Source organism: Rhinoderma darwinii, chromosome 7 (assembly GCF_050947455.1).
Source record: "Rhinoderma darwinii isolate aRhiDar2 chromosome 7, aRhiDar2.hap1, whole genome shotgun sequence".
Taxonomy (NCBI): domain Eukaryota; kingdom Metazoa; phylum Chordata; class Amphibia; order Anura; family Rhinodermatidae; genus Rhinoderma; species Rhinoderma darwinii.
This window is the reverse complement of record NC_134693.1, coordinates 68,219,756-68,232,220: the sequence shown is the minus strand read 5'-3', so window position 1 is coordinate 68,232,220 and position 12,465 is coordinate 68,219,756. Positions and strand designations below refer to the sequence as shown.

At 40.5% G+C, this 12,465-nt stretch overlaps 1 protein-coding gene across 3 annotated transcripts in view; it reads left to right on the top strand.

The window, feature by feature from the left end:
- The window catches only part of UCHL5 (ubiquitin C-terminal hydrolase L5), a 90,181-nt gene that overhangs the window by 51,938 nt on the left and 25,778 nt on the right, over positions 1–12,465 (top strand). For all 3 annotated transcript variants that reach the window (XM_075833505.1, XM_075833504.1, XM_075833506.1), the window contains 2 exons: positions 4,265–4,395; positions 7,835–7,898. In XM_075833505.1, the coding sequence (XP_075689620.1) occupies positions 4,265–4,395; positions 7,835–7,898 (195 nt within the window). The remainder of the gene's footprint in view (positions 1–4,264; positions 4,396–7,834; positions 7,899–12,465) is intronic.

Below are 12,465 nucleotides of genomic sequence, written 5' to 3'. Positions count from 1 at the left end.
CACATTTTGTATTGTCATATTCTGAGAGCCAGAACTTTTTTGTTTTTTCTCCACCGGAGCTGTGTGAGGCCTAATTTGTTACGGAACAATCTGTAGTTTTCATTGGTACCATTTTGGGGTACGTGCTATTTTTGGATCACTTTTTATTCCATTTTTTTTGCAAGCAAGGTGACCAAAAACCATCAATTCTGACCATATATTTTTTTTTGTTTTTTTTACGGCGTTCACCGTGCGCTATAAATAATATTTTACATTTATTATGCGGGTCAATATATGATTACGGCGATACCATATGTATATGCTTTTTTTTTTTTTTAATGGTTTACAGCATTTGCACAAAAAAAAAATCCCTTTTTTGGGAAATTTTTTTTTTCGTTTTTTTATGGTTTCGACGATACTGAATATTTGTATATTTTATGTATTGAGACTTATTTTAATGTTTATTGTAAAAAATGTGCATTGTTTTTTTTTTTTTTATTTAACTTTACTTTTAGTTTTACTTTTTTCATTTTTAAACTTTTTAATGTACTGACATATATCTATATGCCAGTACATTAGCCTGCGTACTGATAGTACACAGGCAGTGGTTCGGACATACCTAAGTATGCCCTAACAGGGGATATAGTCAGACAGCTCTGGGGTCCTTTAATGGACCCTGGGCTGTCTGCCCATATATGGTATGTCCCCCTGTGACGCGATCCAAAGGGCATCCCCTTCTCATTTTCCCCTTGGATACTGCTATCAGGTTTGATTGCAGCATTCAAGGGAATAGTGGCAGAGATCAGAGGTTTCTCTGATCTCTGCCGATAGAGCGGGGCTGCGGCTGTGTACTATAGCCATTGCCCTGCTCCTGACAACAAGTGTGCACACGCGGTCAACATGAGGTGATGCGGCCTGCGCTGCACTAATGAGCTGGCCCCATGGGGGTGTTTTGCAGTGTGCCCGCCATGTTCTCTGTCTTCAGTACCCGCGCTCATTAGTGCAGCGCCGGCCAAATCCACTCATGCTGAATGCACGCGCACACATGTCAGGAGCGGGGCAATGGATGTATTAAGCAACCTCAGCCCCGCTCTGACTCCATTCATGTGTTACTAAGCTGTGCAGCCGCACAGCTTGGTATTGTATCGAAATACATGAATTAATGGTATTGAACCGTTTGAGAGTGCACGACATCAAAATAGTATCGCTGTTTCAATGCATCGTGCAACCCTAGATAGAACCGGTATTCACCACAATGTTGCAGACCTGAGGCTCAGTCTCTAGTCCTGGTGATACAACATAAACTGTTTCCGTAAACCGGAAAGGTAGAAGAAGCAAGCGCTGCTCGGCTGCTTCTGTATTTCCCATAGAACAGAATGGAGAGAGCCACGCGCATTCATTTCACCTATTAAACCTACAATACCTGGTGGAAGTGGGTGAAAAATTATTTTTATGTAACCTATAATTATCTTCTAAGTAGGCTCTGTACCTTTCAGTATTCCATTTTTTTGTGTTCCTGTGCCATATACGAATGAGCGTAAGTTATCTCTTTGTTCGAAAAGAGTCATATCTTCATTTTTCAAGCCTTTCCGAGTTTACCCGCCTTCTTACTTTTGATTGACCGCTCCCACCCCAGCACGCACAAAATCCTGCGCTTGCGCATCAATGTCCGGTTTTGGAGCATGCGCACAATGGGACACCATATCAGCACATGCGCGGTAACTAGATCTGAGGCCCCGGACAAAGCAGGAAAGGGGATCGGACCATGCGTGACGGGCGCATGCACGCTATCTCCGAAGAGATTTTGGCGTTCAGGGCGGCCAATTTTCGGCTGTGGACGGGCATAAGAAGAGGAACGAACGAGACTGATTATTACCATAAAAGGCGCAAAATGTATGCAGACCGTTATTTATGGTCGGAGAAGGAGTTTTAGAGGGGATGACGGCAATGAACTTTTGACAGCAGCGGCCAGTGAGGGCTGTGTAGATTTCAACAGTTGAAATGCTGGTAACAGGTTCCCTTCAAGGAATACGATTTTCTCTCCATATTGTGGGAGTAAATGTTGTTTGAGTTGAGCAAATTAGCAAAAATGTGTCTTGTCTACTTTTTGGTGATTTTCTATTATGGGGCCATAATTGCAACAGAACTATAGATCCATATTCCAAAATTTCAACCTACAATTGGACTTTTATATCCAGAAAAAACGGCTCTGGAATAAGGCCAAGTCTTTAGCTGCATAATACGCAATTGTATTTGTTCTCATGTCCTTTTTAAAGAGGATCTGTCACTACTTTATGCATGTCCTGTTTCCTAACTAATCTAATGATGCTGATAACTACAGTTTCATTTATTTTTATTTTTTTCAAAAACATTACTTATTTGCAAAGTTATGTGCGTTTTTCTAAATATGCTAATTTGGCTATACTTGCCAAATGGGAGGTTACTCTTTCTTTTCACTCTGGTGGTGTGTTCTGTATGACGCTATCCAATCAGTCATACAGTTTTCCTTCTCCCAGCCCAGCAACACAAGCCTGATCATATAATATACAGCTTCTCCTGGTGCCATATAAAAGATTAGAATCTCATCTTTCATATTCCACCAGAACCACAGCCGGAGATATGGCTATTTGAAGTGATCCCCCTTCTCTCACACTGCGTGAAGCAGCTTTATGCTAAAAGGACCGCTTCAGAGGCTGTGACGTAGCTCCTCTACAGGAGAATTGCTGGTGTTGACACCCACTTGTCTAGTATAGCCTAATTTGAATATTTAGAAAAAAGCTCCTAACTTTTAAAATAATAAATGGTTTAGGACACAATTTTTACTAGCATTATCAGTGTGACCACACCTATTAGATAATCAATGAGATTGGGCATTCCTTTAAAGAGGATCAGTCACCTGCCCAAGAAATGCATCTGACATCTCAGTTAGATTGCTGGCCCCTCAAAGGTTAACTTTTTTTCTTCTTCTTCTAGCAACGGCTGTTCCTGAGGTATCGGTGCTGTTGGTTTTGTCAAATAAGGTCTTTGACTGTCAAGTGGGCGGTTAACACCGCTCAATTGGCAAGAAGGAGTGAACCTTGCCGTCTCGGACACCATCCAATCTGAATGGACAGCGTCTAGAGCAGTTTACGATCTGTGGCAGGAAAGTACATGAGCCACTCTGATGCTGTCGGCCCTAATTGGATAGCTTCAGAATGGCACTGTTCACTCCTCCTTGCCAAGTGAGCCGTGTTAACCGTCCACTTGACAGTCAAATAAAGGCTTAATTTGCATATACGCCAGTATCTGCAGTTTTTTGGCCAGTTGACCGGTCCTTTTGAAGAAGCACTCCAGCTTTTTTTTTTTTTTTTTTCTATATAGTACAGCATAGGTTATTATTAAAGAATAATGTAGAAGCTCTTGTGTATACCTGTTTAGTTGATGTACCATTTATGTGTTGTCTTCCATCTTGGTTCGTTCTTCTGCTCTGATATGGTTCCCCTAATGCAGCCTACATTTCCTATCATGCCTCTGGCTTTGCAGAGGCAGAGCCAATGGAGTCTCATCGCACTGCACTTGCACTGCTTGGAGTCCTATCTAAGTGCTGCAAGTGGTAGATCATTGACATAGAATTTCTGTACTCACACTGCAGTGTCTTAGAGTATTCCTATTTGATGCAGCTAGAGCCTGTCTCCCTTCCCTTCTGTTAGTGAAAGATTTCTCTCTGTCAGCTCTTACAAACAGGTTGCAGGGGAGAGCAGTGTGAAGCTCCATCTCATAGAAATACACTGCACGCAGCACTTACAGATAATATAGACAGTGGGAGTCAGGGACGTTTTGGACTTACCTATTCTATCACTGCACTCCTAGTCCTTTAGATAGGGCAGAAATAATCTGTTCAGCAGCACTCTATGCATGGGGGGGACGGGACATACAGAGGAGCAAGGTGGGGGGGGGGGGTGTCTCAGAGCTTCCAGGAGGGATTTGATAGGTGATTATGTAATCCTGCAGTTTACAGGAAGTCAGCCACACAGGACATGGTCTATTTTGGTGGTCAGACTGAGATCATAGACAGCTGCCCATAACCATAATTAAAGGGCTCAAAATGTATGGATGCAAATGAGCTGGAGAGAAACAAATGACCCTACTAGAATATTGCTGGTGAGTTAGAATATGTGACACAAAAAAATAATACAAAATAGCTTTAGTGCTTTTTATAAACTCCTAGAATTTGCGGATTGACCTACATAAATATAACAAAGATATCAAAGCATAGAAACTATTACATTTTTAATTTTTCTTACAGGCAACAAATGTTTGAGTTTGATGCAAAGTCTTCTACAAAAGATGATGACGCTTTTCACTTTGTCAGCTACGTCCCTGTGAATGGAAGATTGTATGAGTTGGACGGCTTAAGGGATGGACCAATCGACCTTGGTATGACTGAACTTATTTAGAATGAATTTTAAAAGATTTGCTGTCATTCTAACAAACAGCAAGAATAAGTTGTTTCCATGGAATTGTTTGCTGATATAAAGTTGTTTTTGGTTTTTTTCCTTCGAGAAAAACATATCATGCAAGTTCATTGCATATAATGTACCATTCATTCTTACAGTTGTTAGTATAATAAAAGTATAGTTTTTAATTTAGAATCAGTCTTGTCTAGGGATGTCACGATACCAGAATTTGATCTTCGATACCGATACTTCGTTTAGTATTGCAATTTCAATATCAATTCGATACTTTGCCAGCAGTAATAAAAAAATAAAAAAAGTTCTTCAATTTTCTGATGAGGCGCGAGGTGTGATGATGAATTTAACCTCCACGTGCCTCACATTAATAGTAATTAACCCCATCATGTTTCTCAGTCATAATGGGTTAATATGCAAGGTACATGATGGGGTTAATTACTATTAATGTGAGGCACATGGAGGTTAAATTCATCACCCCTCGTGCCTCACATTAATAAGTGATAGCAGTTTTTATTTTATTTTTTTTACAGCGTACACATCATAAATGATGCAACAAAATTGTTGTGAAGGTTATTATGGCCGCGCCAATACTGAATGTGTGTGTTTTTATGTATTGAGACTTTGTTACAATAAACATTAAAATAAGGTGTGTGTGTGTGTGTGTGTGTGTGTGTGTGTGTGTGTGTGTGTGTGTGTTTTTTTTTAAAATGTAACATTACTTTGTTTACTTTATTTTTTAAACTTTAATGTACTGCCATATATCTATATGCCAGTACATTAGCCTGTGTACTGATAGTACACAGGCAGTAGTTAGGACATACCTAAGTATGCCCTAACAGGAAATATGGTACGATCCTGGGCTGTCTGTCCATATATGGTATGTCCCTCAATCGCGTCACAGGAATTCCCTGTGACGCGATGTAAGGGGCATCCCCGCTTCTCATTTTCCCATGAATGCTGAAGTCTGCTGTGATCGCAGCATTCACGGGAATAATGGCGAAGATGAGAGGTTTCTCTTATCTCCGCCAGCGGGGCTGCGGCTGTGTAATACAGTCATTACCCCGCTCCTGACAGGAAGCGGGCGCACGGTCAGCATGAGGTGATGCGGCCGGCGCTGCACTAATGAGCGGCGGTTCAGGCACTGAAGACAGAACATGGGGGTGTTTTGCAGTGCGCCCGCCATGTTCTGTCTTCAGTGCCGCCACTCATTATTGCATTGCATCACATGTCAAGACTCAGGAGCGGGGCAGTGACTATCACACAGCCGCAGCCCCGCTCTCATACATTCATGTGTTACTATACGCACAGCTAAGTATTGAAATACATAAAATAACCGTATCGAACCGTTTCGAACCGTTTGGGGATGCACAGTATCGAAGTTTCGATGCATCGCGCATCCCTAGTCTTGTCAAAATAAAATCTTTACATCTGGAAACTTATTTGAGTTAGCGTGTGCAGGCATGGACGTTTTCAAATAACCAATTTGCCCAACAATGTGCTACTGGTGCCTAACTTTTTTTTCAAATTTTTTTTATTTCAGTAATACTATTTATTGCAAAGCCTTAGAAAATTAATCTGACATATGCAGTGGCCGAACTTGCTCCTAGTCTTTATGTATTAGAGATACATACAACTATATTTATTTGGAACGTAATAAATTGTTGCATCGATGCCAGTTTGCTCAGCGCTGTCAGGGTAAATTTTCTGCGTATTTCATGTTGAAAATCGGCAACAAATTTGCAGTAGAATGTTGGGGCACAGGATTTTACATAACCCGATTTACACATCAGAGATTTCTGCTGCGAATTTATGGGCATGTTGTGGATTTTCAGATGTCTTCTATCTGCTTTGGATTTCCATTGATTTTTCTGCTAGTCTGTCGCGTCTGAACCAACAGATGTCCAACAGTTCTCTGTTGCAATTTTAGGGTATGTTCACACGCTTAACAAAAAATGTCTGAAAATACGGAGCTGTTTTCAGAGAAAACAGCCTCTGATTTTCAGGCGTTTTTGAAGCTAAAAATGAAGTGTCTTTTAATTTGGAGCTTCTTTTAATTTGGAGCTTCTTTTAATTTGGAGCTTCTTTTAATTTGGAGCTTCTTTTAATTTGGAGCTTCTTTTAATTTGGAGCTTCTTTTAATTTGAGGCTTCTTTTGAGGTGTTTTTCACAGTGTTCAATGAAAAATCAGCTCCAAAAAACGCCTCAAGATGGGACATGCACTTCTTTTTACGCTCCGCTTTTTAAAAATGCGGCGTAAAATGACGCCTCGTTTGAACTAAATGCTGTTTTTCCCATTGATTTAAATGGGAAGATGTTTGTAGGCGTTCAGCTTCCGTTCTTTTTTTCAGGCATTTTTTGAGGCGTAAAAGCCCCGAAATACACCTGAAAACACTGCGTGTGAACATACCCTTAGGGTGGATTGACATGTTGCGGGTGTGATGCAGAACTTCAGTGCGGATATTGCACCGAAAATCCATGATAATTTACTGTACAATGCATGTGGGTGGGGTTTGTTGTTTTTAAAACCCCATTCACATTTAGCAGGAAAAATTAGCACAGAAATCAGATCAATTTAGAGATTTTCAAATCCACTGCATTTTAATGCTTCTGCGGATTTGTCGCACATTTTGATAATTGGATGTAAAAATCATTCACTTCTAAAACTCAACCTAAAGTAAACCGCTATCAAAAGTGCGTATGTAGGTTTATGTAGAGATGGTGTAGAAGCTTCATATTTTATTATGCACGTGAAGAAATTATTAGGGCTGTTCTTTAAGCAATTGCTAATTCATATTGGTGAACTAATACTTTGATTAAAAAAAACAGCATTAAGACTCTTATAAAAATAAGAATAAGAATAATGCTGTTAGTCAGATTGTAAATCAGGTGACCTGGATTGTGAACGCTAAGTTCACACAGATTTTTTGACGCAGAAACCGCGTCGCAAAACTCGTCAATAACGGCCCGCAAATGCCTCCCATTGATTTCAATGGGAGGCGTCGGCGTCTTTTTCCCGCGAGCAGTAAAACTGCCTCGCGGGAAAAAGAAGCGACATGCCCTATCTTAGGGCGTTTACGCCTCTGACCTCCCATTGACTTCAATGGGAGGCAGAGAAAGCATATTTGACGGTGTTTTATGCCCGCGGCGCTGAATGGCCGCGGGCGAAAAACTCAGCGAAAATCGGCCTCAAACTTCCAAACGGAATTTTGAGGCAGATATTCCTCCTGCAAAAAACTCTGTGTGAACATAGCCTAAGGGGGGAAATATTATGCCTCAATTCACTTGTTCAAAACTTTAGGCTGTAAAATGATTCATGTCAACTTCTGGGATCTTTCATCATAATCCTTTAGACTCATTGTTATGTTGTCAAGCATTTTAAAGTTTTTTTCTTCTTGTTTTTGCAGGTACATGCAGTCAGGATGATTGGATCAGTGTTGTTAGGCCTGTCATAGAGAAACGAATGCAAAAGTAATTATCGTTTTTATATTTCAAGCGATTTTTATTTAACTTTTTTTTTTAAGTAACCGTAATTAGGCCTGTAGAGCCACATGTACAATTAGACGTAACAGAACACAAAGGCCAACATGGCCTAGTATCCTAAATCCTGTAGCAGAAAACCTATGAGGTCAATTATTGTGCATAATAAAAGGAGACCATATTTATTTTTATTTATCAGTAATTCTTTTTTTCTTTGCCTTTTTGAAAGAGGAAAAAAAAGTCCACAAGAGAATACTATCTGTTTTGACTCAGACTTCTGTCACAATTCATGTTGTTTTGCTTGACAAAAAAAAAAAAAAATATGACCTCCGAAAGCACTTGCTAATATATACTATAAGGTCAAAAGTATGTGGACACCCCTCTAAATTATTGAGCTTAAATGTGGTGGTTTTACACGGCCCAATGCTGGAAAAACTAGCATTGGCGCTCGTTAGCTACTTTCACAAGGAGCAACATCCGTTTATGTATGGGGACGAACGATCCTTAATACGATAGTTCGTCCCCATACATTTGCATTATGTTGGCAGTACAATCCCCTCTGTTTTACACTGGGTGATGTGCTGCCAACTAGTAACTGTTTTTTTGCCACATAAAAGATCCAATTATCTGATGAACAAGCATTCGCTCGTTCTTCGGCAGATCGTTGTCCTGCTTACGCAGGGAAGTAGGAACAAGCTTTTATATGAATTCTTGTTTGCCCATTTAATGGTCTGTATAAAAGGGCCTCTAGAGTGTTTCAGCCACACCCATTGCAAACAGCTGCATAATTTTGACACCTTCATATGTGATGTAATTACTTTGATAAATCTGGCCCAATATTCCTAAACAATGGAGCAGTCACAATAAGCTGATCGTTCCTGAAGCTCACTTGTCGGTATTGCTCTATGAACATTCACAGGATGAGGAGAATCTGTGGGAGTGGCTGCATTCTAGCACTTCCCGGTGACTATAGATCTAGATCGTTTCTCTGTCAATTGACTCATATGCTGCCATCAAGCACACACCATGCTGTGCTATCTATACAGGAATGGAGTGTGTCTTTAATATGGCCGCTCCAGGGAAAATATTCAACATAAAAAATAAATAGCTACAACATCTTAAAAATAGACCAGGCACATTATTTATTGTCTAAAAACAAGGCATAATCTTATCAACTCGTTAGTGACTGCCCATAGGTGTTTTTACGGTGGCCACTAGCAGGTTTTATTCCGATGCAATTGCCTTTTTACGGCGCTGCATCAGAATAAATAAACCCAGCGGGGAGCAGGTAAGGCCCTCTGCACATGACCGTGATTATGGGCATGGCTTGCCGCGGGCAGTCACCCCATTTGCGGGCCGTGTTCAGAGTATGGGAGCACGGTCCGTAAAATAAAAAAACAGGACGTCCTATTTTTTGTGGATGCTTTCTACGGCCCGGCACCTTCCCGTAAATATATGGGAAGGTGTCAGTCGGCCATAGAAATGAATGGAACCGTATTTTGATCCGCAATTATGGTCCGTAATTGCAGGCCAAAATTACGGTCGTGTGCTTGGGGCTTAAATCTCCTTGTTCTCAGCTATCGGAGGTAGCTGATGGCTTGGAGTAGACCTGCTCGAACGGTCGAGATCAAAATCCATATAGATCCCGCTTGTTTAACCACTCCGATGCAGCGCTCAATAGCGAGCGCCTCATCGGAGTGGTTTTGGAGGGTGGGGGGCTCCATCTCTCACCCTCACCCTGCAATGCGATTACAGGGTGCCGGTATTTCTATGGCAGCCACGGGCAAGGCCTAACAGATGCCTGTGAGTTTTACACGGACTAGAAGTAATACACTGCTATAAATAAGTATTGCCGTTTATTATAAAAAGCGATCACATGATCGCATAGTGAAGGTTCCTAATGGGGGTAATAAAAAAGCTAAAAAAAAGTTTAATAAATTTTATAAAAAATAAATAAAAATCCAAAGTGAAAAAAAAGAAAACCCCACTTTTTCCCCTTACAAAATGTTTTATTCGGAAAAAAACCAAAAAAGTTACACATATTTGGTATTGCCGTCCGTAACGACTCCAACTATAAAGCTATTACATTATTTAACCTGCTCGGCGAACAACTTGTCCCGCAAAAAAGGCCTTGTACGGCTACGTCGACTCAAAAATAAAACAAAGTTTTAGCTCTTTGAATGGGACGATGGAAAAATTTTACAAAATTGCTTCTTCATTAAGGCCTAAAATAGGCTCGTCACTAAGGGGTTATTGTTACAAAAATTGAATGGTCCCTAAATATTTAACAAACATTACAAAAATTAATATTACAAGCAAATCTAAGATAATATATATCATTTGAGAAAAAGGTCTCTTTCTCCACTTATGAAGCGCCTTTCCTCCCCACACCTTCCTATTTGTTTACTCACTCTGAATTCACTGCTCTGATCTCCTCAAGACAAGGCTGACTACCGGCTCATTGTGGGATCAGGTTACAGCTGCCCTTAGAAGTATATGGAGGGGGAGGAGGGAGCAAAGTGTGAAAGAGGCAGAAACAGACGGCCACCTCTGATAAGTCTTATTTTTCACACCAGTGCTGGATTTACAGCTACGCTACTAATTACTGTGGTGTAATCTCCTTTAAGCCTGATTTACACAAGCGTGTGCATTTTGCGCACGCAAAAAACGCGGTGTTTTGCGTGCGCAAAAGGCACTTAACCGCTGCATGTGTCATCAGTGTATGATGCACGGCTGCAAGATTTTCTCGCAGCTGCCATCATTTTGACACTCCGTTTGGATGTTTGTAAACAGAAAAGCACGTGGTGGGTGCGTGATGCGCGAAAAACGCAGAAATATAGAACATGTCGTGAGTTTTACGCAGCGGACTCACGCTGCGCAAAACTCACGGACTGTTTGCACTGCCCCATAGCCTAATATAGGTGCGTACGACACGCGTGAAAAGCACGCCCGTCGCACGCGCGTATATTACGCTCGTGTAAATGATGCCTAATGCTGCTGAAGTCTCTCTCTCTCTCTCTCTCTCTCTCTCTCTCTCTCTCTCTCTCTCTCTCTCTCTCTCTCTCTCTCTCTCTCTCTCTCTCTCTCTCTCTCTCTCTCTCTCTCTCTCTCTCTCTCTCTCTCTCTCTCTCTCTCTCTCTCTCTCTCTCTCTCTCTCATAGATAGATACAGGAGAGCAGGATTCTCATTTTCTCTGTGTACAGGAGACATGATAGCAGTAAGGCTCCGCCCACACTAGTTTAGAGAGAATGGAAAATGATAAACAATTACAGGGGTATTCCCATCATTGAATGATATGGAATATTGCTAGAATATGCCATAACACTTTGGTGGGAATCTGATTTCTGGTGCCCCTGCCGATCCTGAGACTGAAGGGCCAGGATCCTAGCGATATGCCACCACTTTCTATAATGAGAAAATCCCTTTAAGCATATTGATCAGAACTATTACAATTTGCTGCATTCGTCTTCCAAAAATGAAAAATGAGTGCTAAAATCTGATTATTTGCTGTGGACCAATCACTTCACTTTTTCCTTGGTCCCGTTTTGATTAGTCTCCCCTAGTGCTTCCAAATACAATAGTGATTTTGATAATATCATACTGTATAACACCCATAGCAAAATCCAGAGTATTGTCCAAATCATTCTCCTATTCTTAGATGAAGATAAATAATATAAATTGTATACAGACCCTTTCAAACTTTTTGATAACGATGAACGGTCATTATTTTACTTTTGGCCAGGCTTCGTTGTCTCTGATGCCTGTTATTATTAGTAACTACTTTGATACCTACGCTTTACAATATCTTTCCACATCAACGGGATCATATTGATCAAAGTTTCAAATAATGTAAATATTGGGGGAGATTTACGAAGTAAAATTAGCCTGAATACTGGCACACCACGCGCCAAAACAACTGCTATACATGCTGTAATAAATAATGTATTGTGTTGAAGATGCTTTTTGCGCCTTCTAGAAAAAGGGGTGTGGTTAAGAGTTGCAGAAAGTGCCGGATGTATTAATGCCATGGGCCATTTCTTGGCGCTAAATACTGGCATTAAGTACGCCAGCCTTGAGGTGTTGGAAGGTAGAGAAATGTGTCTAACTTATCTAGAAAGATGTGTTAAAATTATAATGCAGCGTGCGCTGTTGTGATAAATTTGACGCAATTTCTGCCTGTCTGACCTAGTTCTTTTCCTGTCTAGCTTTGAGTATAAATCTCCTCATTCCATTCCTGTCATTAGCATAATTGTGATTACATCATTGGCAATAATTGATTTGTTAGGTATACATCTCGTATATCTCTTTCTGTAAGTTCTGGGTAGCTTTAACTCGGTTCTCATGTAACTAGTCCTATTGTTTTTTGCTATATTTTAATTCCTACTCTGATAAAGTTTAAAATATATGGTGTTTTTTTATTTAGCTTTTTTTATTTAGTATTTTGCCTTTTCTTGACCAACGTAGTTTTTTATACCAAGCACCAACTTTCCATGACCATGTCCTGGACATTCAAACGCTTCCTATATAGCATTGCACTTCTGATCTTCTTTTTGGTTCT